A 14593-nucleotide genomic window follows, 5' to 3' on the forward strand; every position below is an offset into this window, starting at 1 on the left:
AAGGTGTGCGACACCACGCCTGGCTTTAGTTATTTTTTAAGAGAGAAAGAGGCAAACAGAGAAAATGGGCACGCCAGGGCCTCCAACTACTGCAAAATGAACTCCAGGCGCATGGGCCACCTTGTGCATCTGGCTTTACATAGATACTGGGGAATCGAACTCTGGTTCTTAGGCTTTGCAGGCAAGCGCCTTAAAACACTAAACCATCTCTCCGGTCCTGTAAAATATTTTATTTATTTATTTGAGGCAGGGTGAGAGAAAGAAGGGTCTCACTTTGTTGCTCAGGCTAACCTTGAATTATTGCCTCCCGAATACCTCAGACCACAAGTATATGCTATTGCACACTCTGATGCCAGATGTTTACTATCCTTCACCTAGTCTGAGGTATTTGATGCTTGCTCCCTTTAGCTCCTAAGCCCTTATGCTGTCTCGGGTTTCTCCATTTCCTTCCCTGCCTACTCTTGTTCCGCTCCATTGATGGCTCTGCTCAATCTTCCCTACCTGCCTGTCCAGTGAAACATTCCAGGGCCTAGTCTGTTCCCCTTTTATGTCTACACACATTTCTGCCATCTTCTTCTGGTTCATGGCCTAAGATACCACCCACTGGATTTGCGTCTCAGTTCAAGGCTCCAGTGCTGATAGGTTTCAGTCTGTCTCCATTCAGACTATCCTTGAAACTTGCCTTAGGGGTCAGATTGACCTTTTCCATCCTGAGAAATTTCACGCTCTCTTTTCCATTCAGGCAACCCCAGCCCGGGACGCGGACCGTCCAGTAGCCGCCGGGCTGCAGGCTAGCCGCGCGCTCGCCACTAGAGGGCGGCGCAGCCTTAGCTCGGCTCAGACGCCGGGAGGAGAGCGACCGAGCGATTTCGCGGCGGCCCCTAGCCCTGCGCTGCCGCGACGTCCCGTGCCAAGTAACTCGCAGGGGCTGAACCCCAGGCCCTGTCATTTCCACGGAAGGCCAAAGCCAGTTTCAGGAACTGCTCAGACGCACCCTCCCCCGCTCCCCATCTTCGAGCGGACTGCAATATCGTCCGGCCGGACGCACTGGCGCGCTCTGCCCGTCCATATCCGTGGGCACCAATGCTGGGAGACCGCTATTCCACCGCGCGACAAATGGTGAAGCTGAGGCCACCACCACGGGGAAGCGACTGGTCCCGGGGATTGGTCGCGCAGACGATGCGGGGATTGAGCTAAACCGTTCCGGGACATCAGGCTTTCGCGGGGCTCGGGGGATGGATTCTCGGAGTCATCCGCGCGGCGCTCGCGCGAGTGTGCGAGGGGAACTGAGGCGAAAGAGGGCGGGGCAAGGCGGCTTCAGTGCTCCCCGCCTCCATTGGCTGAGGCGCCGAGGGGGCGGGGCAAGGCGGCTTCAGCCCGTCCCGCCCCCATTGGCTGAGGCGCCGAGGGGGCGGGGCCCAGCTGCCAGATGTTGGGGCGGCGGCGGCGGCGGCGGCGGGAGCTACGGAGCGCGAGGAGCCTCCCCAACTAGGCGGAGGGTGAAGGCGCCGCTGGCCGGCTCAGCCAGGCCCTTTAGTCTCCGCGTCGCTCCCGCCGGAGAGGTGCCCGCAGGCCACACGGAGGCATCGACCGCCGACATGCACAGCGCTCGGCTTGACAGCTTTCTGAGCCAGCTCCGCTGGGAACTGGTGAGGCTTGAGAGTGGGTGTGGTCGCGAGATCGTGTGTGTGTGTGTCTGCGGGCCCGCGCGGGACAACAGACGGGAATGTGGGGGTACGGTCCCGGGGTGCCCATCCGAGGCAGGATGGGGGCAGGGCGGCACGGATGAAGATAGCCCAGATGGCCCGCGTCGGGTTTCCGACGGTTGGGAGCCGCTCTGGGCATCAGGTAACAGGCGCCCAGCTGGCCGTGCCGCTTGCCGCCGAGTTGGGGGGGGCGGGAGGGAGGATAAATGGGGAGATTTCTTTTGGGACACCAAGGACCTCAAGAGGTGTTGGCGCTGCTGTGGACAGCCCCTAACTCTGGCTGGCCTTGTACCTCCTTCCTCTACCCTGCCCGCGCGCCCTGGTGGTGGCGGGTGTCGACTTGCCCAGGCCCGGCGTGCTGTAGCCTGCCGGACTGCCACCAGGTCTCCAGATGGGAGACACACGAGCCTCGCGTGCCAAGTGCCCTCATGCGGGCCCTGGATCTCTTTTTGCCTTGCTGCCCCGGGGGCACGATGGGCCTATCAAAAACCCTCCTGAACCCTCTGTTCTCAGGGCTGGCCTGGTTTAGAAATACAGGGGTGACAAGCAATACCCGTCCAACTTCTGCCCTCTTTTCCCCTTCAGTTGTGTAGCCGGGACACAGGCTCACCTCCAGTGCCTGGTCCCCTGCAGACACCACCCAAAACTGACTCAGGTGTACAGCCTCACAGCCAACTCAGGGCTTCAGCTGCATTGGAAGAGGACTCTATCTGCTGTGTGGAGGAGGAAGAGGAGGAGGAAGCCTTGGTGACTGAAGACAGGGGTGCAGCCTTGGGTGGCCCCAGGGAACATGCCCTAGACTGGGACTCTGGCTTCTCAGAAGTGTCAGGCAGCACATGGCAAGAGGAAGAGCTGCCTGTACCCCAACGCCCAGCACGGCCCCCTCATAGCCAGCGTTTTTCAGTCAGTGGTCTCCCCCTACCCAGCAAGGCGCCTGTACAACCTGCCCACCGTCCACGGCCCAAGTCCACTCCAGATGCCTGCCTGGAGCATTGGCAAGGATTGGAAGCAGAGGACTGGACGGCAGCCCTGCTGAACAGGGGTCGCAGTCGCCAGCCCCTGGTGCTGGGGGACAATTGTTTTGCTGACTTAGTTCACAACTGGATGGAGCTGCCCGAGGCAGCAGGTGAGGGGGGCGATGGAGGTGCCCCCCGTGCCCGAACCCGACCACCACAGTTCCTGCTTGGCCTCTCTGAGCAGCTAAGGAGGCGGCTGGCGAGAGCACGGCGGGCGGCCGTGGCAGGAAAGCGGCTGTCATGCCCACCTCGCTCAGAACCTGACTTGCCCATGGACGTTTCGCGCTTCGCAGCCCTCATGAGCTGCCGAAGCCGTCAACCCATCATCTACAGTGATGTCAGCTACCTCTGACCCTGCCCTCCAGCCCGGACAATAAAAGCCTTTTTCTAGAATGTTGGTTCCATACCCCCGAGGCTTTAGGAGGTAGCTCCAGCCCTGAGAGGCATAAACAAGTCAGGCAAATCTACTCTTTCATCTCCTTCTGCCTAAATCACACTCGATGCGTGTTCTGCCATCCATCCTCTCCACTTTCGCCTTCATTCAACAAGCATTTATTGTCTCCTGCAGGCTGGAGATGCAGGGCTTTTCATGCAGTTCGTTAGAGCAGAGAGGTGGTGTGTCGGCTGCCTTGTCACAGCTCATAATGCAGAGGTGGGAAGGCAGCTTCGTCGTCCTCATCCTCACAGCTCAGCTCCAGCACTAGTACCCGCAGCCCAGGCTCAGGCACCCAGCCCGTCACTTGCTGAACCAGTTCTGTCACCCTGGTATGGCAGGGGAATTAGGAGAGATCGGATAGGTGAGCTGAGGCAGACAGAGGGCAACCTGGCATGGACTAGACTAGAGGGTGCTGGTGAGCCCTCAAGAGCCCGAACCAGGAGCAAGAGCAGCTCAAGACAGGAAACATCTGAAACTATTTTAGGAGCAGCTGGTGGGGCAGGCAGGAGGCAGGAAGCCCTGAGTCCCTTGGGAGTGGGCTGTGAAAGGGGGGGGGGGCTGGGCAGGGTAGGGAGCTAAGGAGGCTGGCCAAGCAAGACACCTCCTGAAGGCCCCTCTTTAGGCTCTTAGCCTCTGCCCCATCCCCCCGACCCCCAGGCCCATTTGCTTGCTCCATTTGGTGAAAGAATGCTTCAGGAAGGTGTGAGGGGCCTAGAATGGGGTTGAGGAAAAGAGGCTGTCTGTCTCCCCTCCTCAACTTCCAGGGGCTTGGTGGAGCCTGGCTGCAGCCAGATGCAGGCTCACCTGAGATGCAGGTGCTGGCTCTGCTTTTCAGCTGGCCATCCCGCTGAATAGAGCAGGGCCTGGCCACGCAGCAGCAGTCTCACCCTTAGCCCGTGCTCCTCCTAGGGAGAGACAGATCAGATACCCGCTGGGCCAAGCGGGGCTGCGTCTAGGAGCAGGATGGGAACAGGGCACACCTCGAGATGGGCCAGCAGGGACTTCAGCGTCTTCTCAGGCTGCCCAGCGGGTACCTTCAGGCGGTCCCAACAGGTCCACTTTAGGTGGTGAAACTGGGGGCGGGGGAGGTGGCATGGAGGTGAGGAGGCGTGAGACTTCTCAGACAAATCTGCAACCCCTGACCCAGTTACCAGCAGCCTTTCCTAGAGGAGGAGCTGGACTAGAGGCAGGAAGCAAGAGCCAAGGGGTGGGGGGCTGGTAGAAGGTGGGATCTGGGCCCAGAGTCTCAGCCCCCTCCCTGTCCAGTCTGGGGCCAGCACAGGAAATGGGGCTATGGGGCCCTGTACAGGGAAACAGACATCCATCACACAGGCCAGTTTGGGGGGGGTGAGGGGGTGGTGCTTCCTGAGGAAGCTGGAGCGGGGCTGCTGCAAGCTCCGATAAAGCTGCGTGTTCTTCAAATGCAGAGAGAGCTGAAGTAGGCATCCCACCCTACTTCTCCATCCTTACATCCAGAGCCCTGCGGACACTTGTGGTTATACATGGACAAAGGGCACAGCGACCACAGGACTCTGTTGGCCTAGAGTCCAGCAGGGACGCAATCCATTGAAGCCTTTTCTTCCTGTCCAGTTAACTTCCCTGCTTTAAGCATCTTCAGGTTTTGATGCCTACAGCCGAGCACAGAGGTGTAGCAGGCGGCCAGAGACTAGGCCAAGGGGTCCCTGCCAACTCCTCAGAAAACATGCTGGGGTCAAGCTGAGACCAGGCTGGAAGCAAGATGGGGGACTCCGCCCCTCCTTCTCCATTCCATGGACAAAGGCAGCCTGTGTGCTGGTTAGAGGTGGCGCACCTCACAAAAGGGGCTCTGTGTGTTGTGTCCAGAGGGACCCTAGGGCTAACTAGTGACCTCTGTCCTCTCCCCTGGTGAGGGCATTCCCTCTATCCCACTTCCTGTGCCTCAAGGAAATGCCAACTACTGCAGAGCCTAGGCATATAATTGAAGGCATTCCAAGTCTAGCCTTCCTGGGAACACCCATGCACAAAAGCCCAGCAATACCCACATGTGTACCCCACATGCACTTCCATGCATGCCCACACTGAAGAAGATCCCTGAACCCCCATCTGGCATACAGATGTGCAAGCTTGCTTCCTCCACACCCACACACCAGGGATGCCCAGACCCTGGTGGACTCATATTTGTGTCATGAGCATATAGGGTTAAGACCCACAGCCCGGTACTCTTTAACTTGAAGTGGACAATCCAGGGATCTGCAGGGGGAAGCTAGACTCTTTCTGGGGCTAGGGCTATGTTCTCCCCTCCCCTTCTCCTTTCCCTCCCCCCACAATACTCTTGGGAAGGAGGGGGTTGTGGGGGGATGTCTGGCTCCACTAATGAGTTAAAGCTGTGGCTCCCCCAGACCCTGGGCTGCACAGGGGGGCCGGGGGATGGCTGATGGCTGCTTCCTGTGTCTGACAGGTCCCAGCCTGGCTTCATAGCAGGAAGGGGGCTGGAGGGAGTCTAGAGGACTCCCCCACCATCTGGGTCCTGGAGAGAGCCCACAGCTAGAGGGGGGCCTATATGACTGGGTGGGTAAGGGAAAAGTCCAGAACGGGTGGGGATAGGAGCAGGATGCTAAGCACTCACCGTCTGGTTGGCTGGAGCAGAAGGAACCAACCGTATGAAGTGATTTTCAGCTAGGTGCAAATAGCTGTGACGAAAGGCACCAAGTGGCCGAGCTCCGCTCACCAACTTATACAGCTCCAGGCCCAGCAGCCCTGCCACGACAGCGGTACTGGTAGCAATGGCTGGGATAATCTGGCCCACGATTTGCTTGATCTGCCAGGGATGGGGGATTTGATCGGGGCTTGAGGTGTAGGGCTAGGATTTAACCCCTACTTCCAGGCCTGAGCCACAAAGGGGTTACCTGAGCTTGGCTGACCGGTAGGATCCCATAGTTCTGAGATCTCAGGTAACTTGCCGCTACCACAAAGTCCATATGGAAGTTGCTGTCACCATCCTGCCAGGTCCAAGGGACAGGAGTGTGAACGCTGCAGCAGTGTCCCTCAGCATGGGCAGCTGTGTGCTGCTGGGCCGTCCCGTAGGTGAGCGCTCACTATCTCCCCCTTCACCACACAGTGCAGCTGGGGTGCAAGGAGGGCCCAGCTGCTGCTATGGCGCCGACAGAAGAACTCAGACTTCTAACTTCCTCACTGTCCCCTACAACCGCCCCAGCCCAATTCTTTTATTTGTATTTATTTATCTGAGAAACAGGCAGAGAGAGAGAAATAGAACGGGCATGCCAGGGTCTCTAGCCACTGCAAAAGAACTCCAGATGCATGTGCCACCTTGTGCATCTGGCTTACGTGGGGGAATGACAACTAGGTCCTTCGGATTTGCAGGCAAGCGCCTTAACCACTAAGCCATCTCCAGGCTCCCAGCCCAATTCTTCATCCCTACCTAGGATCTCACCTTTTCAAACAGCAGAGGCTTCAAAGGAGGGCCCTTGCTCCACACTTCCAGGACTTTCTGTAGTTCCCTCAAGTGCTCAGGGCCTGTCGGGAGCAGAGGAGTGGGGACAGCCTTTAGCCTCTGTGTCCTGCTCTCTTCCTGGAGCCTAGTGCCCATTCTTGGTCTCTTCCAACCCTGCCGTGGACCACTGTTTGATGAAATCAAGGAGCCTCCTTGATTGACCCTGCAGTCTCCTCCCGAGCAGCTCATCTTCACCTGTGCACACCAATATGACTGTCCTCATCTGGCAGCCATAGCTAGGCCCTCCCCAGAGCTATATTTTTCCCTTCTGAATCTCTCCCAAGAAAACTATGATACAGAATAGGCGGCAAGGGAGAGGACCTACTTATGGGCTAGAGGATGAAGCAAAACTTAGAGACAAGCAAGGTAACAGAGAGGAAGGTAGCAAGTTGGTTGTAAGCCCCATCTCCCTTTACACTGCACAAGCTAAAGAAAGAGGTAGGCCTTTGAAATGGGCAGTATGAGAGCCCCGGGGCCTCACCAAACTCAGCAGGAGTCCAAGCCAGCTCTAGGTTGCTAGCAGAATTGGGGTTCAGGAGTTGGGACTTGGATAGCAACTCCAGCAGCTCCCTGAGCGCGGTCTGATCTCGTGAACCAGGAAGCCCATGCATCTGGGCATACAGGTTGGCAGCTGCCAGCACGTACAGGAAATGCATGTCCTGCAGCCAAGTGGATGGCAGAGGGACAGATTTACCGGTGTGAATGAGTGTTTCTGGGTCCATGGCGTGAGGGTCCGTTGCCCCTTTCCACACAGAGGGACAACGTTTGAGTGCATGTTTGTTTCAAGCATAGAGATCCACATTTGCATAAGGCTGTCTTTCAGCATGTGTGCATCTCAACAGAAAGGAGAGACGCCTACCTCTGCTCTGGGTGTGTGTGTTGGGGGGGAGACACATCTTGGGAACTACACTCACTTGGCTGGGGTCAAACTGCAGAGGCTGAGGACACTGTTTAGGTCCTGACCAGAACGGAGTCCCATCTTCAAGCACCTAGGGCAATAGAAGCTACTGGGCTCAGTCCGGTCTCTGGAAGCACTTGGCTACCCAACCCCTAGCCACGCACTTTATCAGGTGGGAAACGTCTCAGCAGCTCTCTGATGCCATCGTGGAAGCATAGTTGCCAGTGGCCAAGGGCCCACACCACACAGTCTTGCCAGGTCTGTGGGCGCACCCTGAGGACACCCAGCACCTGCTGCAGTAAGGGCAGTATCTGTAGCCTATCCGTATCTGCTAGGGAAGGGCATGTCCTGCAGAGAGAGGAAAAAGTTTGAGGTCAAGTCTTATGCTGGGGATTTTGGGCTCCTGACCACCTCTTTTGGTGTCCTTACTGTTGGCAGCGGTTGATGGTCTCTGCAGACAGTCTAAAGAGTCCCTCAAATTCATCCCGAGCCCACTGCAGGGGAGAGAAGAATAATGAGGTGTTAGAGAACAGACCTTCAGGGCTGGAAAGATGGCTTCGCGGTTAAGGTGCGTGCTTGTGAAGCCTAAGGACCCACGTTCAGTTCTCTAGTATCCACATAAGCCAGATGCACAAGGTGGTACACGGGCCTGGATTTCAATTGCAGTGGCTAGAGGCCCTGGCATGCCCATTCTCTATATGCCTCTTTTTCTCTCAAATGTCATGTGTGTGTGCGTGTGCGCGCGCACTAGAAAAATAGCTTAGTGGTTAAGGCACTTGCCTGTGAAGCCTAAGGATCCAGGTTTGATTCCCCACATAAGTCAGATACACAAGGTGGCACATGCATCTGGAGTTCATGCCCATTCTCTCTATCAACCTCTTTATCTCTCCCTGTCTCTCTCTCAAATAAATAAATAAAATATTGAAAGAGAAAAAAAAGAACAGGGGCTGGAGAGATGGCTTAGCAGGTAAGTGCTTGCCTGGGAAGACTAAGGACCCTGGTTCGAGGCTTGATTCCCCAGGACCCATGCTAGCCAGATGCACAAGGGGGTGCATGCATCTGGAGTTCATTTGCAGTGGCTGGAAGCTCTGGCGGGCCCATTCTCTCTCTCTCTCTCTCTCTCTCTCTGCCTCTTTCTCTCTCTGTCTGTCGCTCTCAAATAAATAAATAAAAATATTTTTTAAAAAAAAAGAACAGGTCTTCAGCTGAGGGCTGAGAGGGGTAGTAGGGTAGTACAGGCATTCTCACCTGCAGGATATGCTCAGCTGTGCTAGGGAAGTGTCGCATGGTGCAGACAGGATAGGGGGCATCCTCAGAAACTTCAGCTGAGGAAGGACCTTTGTAGACTTCCGTCACATGTGGCACAAACACTGACGCACTCCCCCGGGTGCCCTGTGTGCCTGCCTCCAGCAGTGGTTTCAAATAGTGGGTACATCGAGCGGCAAGATAATGTCCTGGCAAGAGGGCACAAGGTTAGCAGTAGGGCAGGCACAGTCTTGGGCAGGGTGGCTGAGCCCTAAGCTAAGGACGCACGGGCCTGAAAGCTGTCCAGGGCAGCAACCACACCGTCCACCCGGGAGAAGAAGTTGTCCCCATAGATGTGCTCTGTGGTGGGATCCAGTGGGTGGGGTCGTGGAGTCACGTGCAGGTCTGGATTCAGACCCTGAGCAGCTTCTGCAGCCACTTCTGCCTTGGGTCTCTGGGAATAAGGAGAAAGATGGGCAGATGTGGAAAGGGGCAGTCTGGGACACAAGGGTGCAGGAAGGGCCAGCACTCACCCCGACATCCTGGGGTCTGAAGAGGAACTGACGGCTAAGGTTCGATCGCTCTATATGGTCCGCGTCGGCAACAGTCACGCCTCCCCGGCCTCCGGCTCCCAGGCCCACTAGAGAGAAGCCTTTGAGGGTTTCACAGCCAATGGCACCAGCACCTACCTGTTGGCAGGAAAACAGCTTTAGCCAGGACGCCTGGTCCTGCCAAAGACATTCCCACTCCCATCCCCCAGCTCACCAAGAAGTAGTGCTGGTGGCTCAGTTTTTCTTGAAAACTGGCCCCAAACACCGCGATTTGTCCATCGTAGCGGCAGTCTCTCTAGGGAATGCAAACAGGGGTCAATGCTGGCTGCGAGCTGGTGCGGCATCTCCTCCGGGTCCCTGAGCTGTTTGAATCAGGACCTCAGGATCGTCTCCTCTAACCTTGGCTTTGAACAAGGCCGCTCAGCCCCATTACCGGCTCTCACCGGAGCACAGTCCACAGGATTGGGAAGGAGCTCCTCGTCTTCCGGAAGGCATTCAAGGGCGTCAAAGTAAAGCCACTGGTCCAGGGGCATGAATTTCCTGGAGATTGCCTAAGGGTGGGTACTTCAGTCTGGGGGTTTCTGCCAACTCCTGACTCCCTCAGATCCCAGCTGAGGGATGTGCCCTAGGTCGGTGACACCTCCAGGACGGCTGACCTGTCCACCTGCCCAGCCCTCCCCTCCCCCACCTCACCTTCAGGACTTCCTGGGCAGTTATTCCTCCCAAAATGGCTGCCATGGGGCTCAAGCTACCAGCGCTGGTCAGAGCAACTGTCCGCAGTAAAGCCTCATCCAGCAACTCTTCTTTTGTCCCTTTTAGTGGTTCCAGGTCCTGGGCCAGGCCCACCACGGTCTCTGCATCAACCTGTGGGGTGGCACTGTGTGGATATAGCAGCCCCAGCCTGAGTTCTGTCTCCTACTCAGAGCATGCAGGCATCCATCCGCCCTGTTCCACAGAAGGAAGACCCTAAGGGAAGGGCCTGGCACTGTCGCCAGCCTGGGCAGCACCACTGCAGGGTACCCAGCACCAGAGACAGGCTCTGAAGTGCAGCTGCTATGCTGGCTCTGATAGATTGGGATGGAGCAGGGGTCCTCCAGACCCTGTGCCTGGAGTATCCACGGACATAGTCTCTAAGGGAAGGTAGTGCTTTTCAGCAGCCCCTTGTGAGTGGGGAACCTGCTTCAAGCTTGGATCTGCCAATGGTCACTGAGGTGGGGTCTGGAAGGCGAGACTTCACTGAGACAGAGGGTATGGATGGTGGCAGTGGGGGTCACTCACAGCATCCCAGGGCTTCGGCAGCCGGTGATGCTGCTGCTGGAACTGGTGCAGTGCTCGGAAGGCCTGATGCAGACAGCGGGCACGGTGGACTTCCCGTGGGCTCTGAGTTACCAAACGGGGCCGGAGCAAGGCTGTATCCAAGGGTTCCTATAAGGAGCACTTGGCTCAGGGTTGGGTCTAGGACACGGTGGGCCCTTCTGGGTGCTCCCACTTCAAATTCACTTGCACTCACATGCCTCACAGTCATGGATTTCTTGACTTCAATGATAGCCCCACCACGCAGGTAACGAGAAAAAGTCGTTGTGTCCCCAATCTCCAAAGACCCGTCCTCTGGGAAAGATCCCTACACATAAGTACTTCTTTTTTTTAAATATTTTTATTCATTTATTTATTTGAGAGAGAGAGAGATACAGAAATAGGCAGGTAGAGAGAGAGAGAGAGAGAGTGATAGAGAGAGAGAGCATGGGTGCGCCAGGGCCTCCAGCCACTGCAAATGAACTCCAGATGCATGCGCCCCTTTGTGCATCTGGCTAACGTGGGTCCTGGGGAACTGAGCCTCGAACCGGGGTCCTTAGGCTTCCCAGGCAAGTGCTTAACTGCTAAGACATCTCTCCAGCATGTGCCCCCTTGTGCATCTGGCTTACATGGATTCTGGGGAATCAAACCTGGATCCTTTGGCTTTGCAGACAAGGGCCTTAACCGCTAAGCCATCTCTCCAGCCCATAAGTACTTCTTACATTTATACTGACTAATATCTAAATCCTAGCCCTTCCTCTGCCTGGAGAAGGTGAAGGGCAAACCTATGCCAAGGACCAGATTGTCTTTATCCCCATGGGAACTTAGCTGTGGAGCCAGGGTTTGCTTACTCTGCAAATGGATGGGCTGTGGAGGACAGCTGTTGAGTTCAACCATGCCCTCGATGCCTGAGAAAGTCACCATGTCGCCATCACAGAAGGAATGTCTTCTGGTGTCTCCTCTCAGAGTGACAATGCCTGGGGATCCCTGGTTGGGAAGTGACTTGGCTCAGGAGTGCCTGCATTTGTCTTCCGCAGGCCCTGGCACCCTTCCCGGAGCATTAGGGAAAAATGCCCACACCTCGGCACCCACCTGGGAGATGTCCTGGATGGCAGCTGTCATGGGTTCCGCCTCTGTGGGGTCCTCCACAGTGAAATTTTCACCAAAGTCACAGAACAACTGCCTAGGGTGGGCAGCAGGAGTCACTGAGGTGGCTCAGTGGTAGGGGACACTAGGGCCGGAGTTCGGAAAGGGATGCTGGGAGAGGCCAATTAGAATTGTGCGCTTGTGGACACCAGAGCAGGTCTGGAAGCTGGGCTGGAGGAGCCAGCGGGGTGGGGCTATGGTTCAGAATTGGAAAGGATGCTGGCGCAGGCTTGAGGCTGAGTGGAAGGGCACTGGAGCAGGCTCAGGGCTGGAGAAAGCGTAGGGATGAAATACTAGCTGTCATGTGGTAGGGTAGACTGGTGGTCTTTCTTACCCCACAAGGCCCCGTGTATCAGCCATCAGAAAACAGATTCCATGCTTGTGGCACAAGGTGTCCACCTTCAGCTGCTCCTCCATCTTCGAGGCCGTCAGCACCACCACCTAGGTGGGCACCATGGTCAGCGGGGCCAGGATGACTGCCCACCCTCATCGCTAATGAGGACAGGTGGTGGCTACTGGGCTTGCATGGAAAATGGGACTGGGCGTGGTTACGCATGCCTGTAATCAAAGCACTTGGGAGGCAGAGGTGGGAGAATCGCTATGAATTTCAAGTCAGCTTGTGACTGCAGAGTGAACTCCAGGTCAGCCTGGGCTAGAGTGAGACCCTACTTAAAAAAATTTAAAAAAAAAGGCCTCCATGACACATGCCTTTAATCTCAGCACTCAGGAGGAAGAGGTAGGAGGATCGTCATGAGGTCGGGGCTACCCAGAGACTACAGAGTAAGTTCCAGGTCAGCCTTGGCTAGAGCAAGACCCTACCTTGAAAAAAAACAAATAAACAAACAAACAAAAAAAGGCTGGAGAGGCTGATCTGGAACTCACTCTTCCAGACTGGCTTGAACTCACTGTGATCCTCTTGCCTTTACCTTTCCAGTGCTGGTATTGAAGATGTGTGCTACCACGCCTGGCTACACAGTACTATTTTTTAAAGAATATTTTACATTTATTTATTTGACGAGAGAAAGAGGAAGAGAGAGAGAGAGAGAGAGAGAGAGAGAAGGAATGGACGCGCCAGAGCCTCCAGCCACTGCAAACGAACTCCAGATACATGTGCCACCTTGTGCATCTGGCTTACGTGGGTCCTGGGGAATCGAACAAGGGTCATTTGGCTTTGCAGGCAAACGCCTTAACTGCTAAGCCATCCCTCCAGCCCCAAAGTACTATTTTTTTTAATGACTTATAATGTATTTCTCAAAACATTTTTTAACTTAAAGCGATAATCGTTTGCATTTTACTGTTTATGTAGATCATTTATAAATAAAAATTAGCATTGTAAATAATGTTAATATGTATTTTTACAAGATAAATTTATTATATCTAAAAAAAAGGGGGGGCTGGAGAGATAGCTTAGCGGTTAAGGCGTTTGCCTGCAAAGCCAAAGGACTCAGGTTTGATTCCCCAGAACCCACGTTAGCCAGGTACACAAAGAGGGCACATGTGTCTGGAGTTCATGTGCAGTGGCTAGAGGCTCTGGCATGCCCATTCTCTCTCTCTCTCTCTCAAATAAATAGTGAATAATAAATAAATAAAATATTTTTTGAAAGAAAGAAAACGGGACGGGCGTGGTGGTGCATGCCTTTAATCCCAGCACTGGGAGGCAGAGGTAGGAGGATTGCTGTGAGTTCGAGGCCACCCTGAGACTCCATAGTGAATTCCAGGTAAGCCTGGGCTAGAGTGAGAACCTACCTCGAAAAAAAAAAAAGAAAGAAAGAAAGAAAGAAAGAAAGAAAGAAAGAAAGAAAGAAAGAAAGAAAGAAAGAAAATGGGGCTGGGGAGGCACCTGGAAATGGCGTAGTAGGTCCTCAGTGATGTCACCTGTATGGACAGAGACCTGGACAGTGTCATTGAGCTGAGCCAAGGGTCCTTGAGAGGCTTCAGCCCTGCTCCTTCCCAAGTTCTCTTCTGAGAGGAAAAACTAAGGAGAGACACAGTGCAACCTGCGTAAAGAGATTCCCCTTTGGCTCTGCCCCCACCCTTGTTCGGGGACCCCAGAGCTCCCCACCACCTTACCTGGGCAGCCAGGTCAGACCAGCAAGTGGGATGGGGATCGTGCAGAGTGAGGCTACCCACACCCATTAGGACCAGGTTCTTGGCCACCTCAACCCCAAGACCCTGCAGGCCAGACAGCAGGACCTTGGCTCCTTGGATTCTCTGCATAGCAGGCAGGCCCAGCACATACCTGTGGGTGGGAAGAAAGAGGGCAAGCAGATAAGAGCTCAGAGGCTTAGAACCACCCCACTCCCTATCCCACCTCGAGTCTCACAGTTGCCTGGAGTACAGCTCCTCATCCATCCTTGGTCCTGCCTGGAGCTGGATAGGTCGTGGTGCTCAACAGCTGTGGTCTCGGAATGGAAAGAGGCACCGGTAGGGCTTGTCACTAAGGAGAGCAGGGACCAAAGCTAACTGTAGGACGCTGCTGCTAGTGACAGCTCTCTTCCTGGCTCCTCTTGTCATTTCAGGAAACCAAAAGTGAAACTCGACTCTGAGCTGGCCCTCCACAGGCCAACTGGGGTTTAGCGCCTGGATGAATCCCAGGATTGCAAGAGGGTAGTCAACCCCTGAATCAGAACCGAGGGCGGAAGCGTGGGGCAACTACATGATGAGAACATACATCCTGGCGTTTTTTCAAACGTTTGTTTTTGAAATAATTGTAGGCTCAGGAGAAGTTGCAAAAATAACACAGGGAATTCTGTGGACTCTTCATAGATTTCTCTCTCTTTTTTTTTGTACGCTTGGTTGGTTTTAGTTTTTC

At 55.1% G+C, this 14593-nt stretch overlaps 2 protein-coding genes across 2 annotated transcripts; one reads left to right on the forward strand and one right to left on the reverse strand.

Annotated features, from left to right (window-relative positions):
* The first annotated feature begins 1462 nt into the window (after nt 1-1462).
* Inka1 (inka box actin regulator 1) lies at nt 1463-3115 on the forward strand. The gene is made up of 2 exons (XM_004664250.2): nt 1463-1649; nt 2292-3115. Exons 1-2 carry the CDS (start codon nt 1599-1601, stop codon nt 3072-3074), a joined length of 834 nt encoding a protein of 277 aa, XP_004664307.1. The 5' UTR covers nt 1463-1598; the 3' UTR covers nt 3075-3115.
* A 143-nt stretch (nt 3116-3258) lies between these two features.
* Nucleotides 3259-14239, reverse strand: Uba7 (ubiquitin like modifier activating enzyme 7). Its single transcript, XM_004664251.2, has 24 exons — nt 14105-14239; nt 13852-14020; nt 13622-13756; nt 12116-12222; nt 11728-11818; nt 11487-11622; nt 10853-10950; nt 10621-10767; nt 10036-10206; nt 9786-9893; nt 9557-9637; nt 9325-9480; nt 9080-9245; nt 8795-9000; nt 7976-8040; nt 7711-7894; nt 7563-7637; nt 7130-7307; nt 6589-6671; nt 6044-6136; nt 5764-5955; nt 4139-4231; nt 3963-4063; nt 3259-3484 (listed from the first exon to the last, which is right to left on the reverse strand). Exons 1-24 carry the CDS (start codon nt 14131-14133, stop codon nt 3355-3357), a joined length of 2994 nt encoding a protein of 997 aa, XP_004664308.2. The 5' UTR covers nt 14134-14239; the 3' UTR covers nt 3259-3354.
* Nucleotides 14240-14593: the final 354 nt, after the last annotated feature.

The sequence above is a fragment of the Jaculus jaculus genome, chromosome 17, assembly GCF_020740685.1.
Source record: "Jaculus jaculus isolate mJacJac1 chromosome 17, mJacJac1.mat.Y.cur, whole genome shotgun sequence".
Taxonomy (NCBI): Eukaryota; Metazoa; Chordata; class Mammalia; order Rodentia; family Dipodidae; genus Jaculus; species Jaculus jaculus.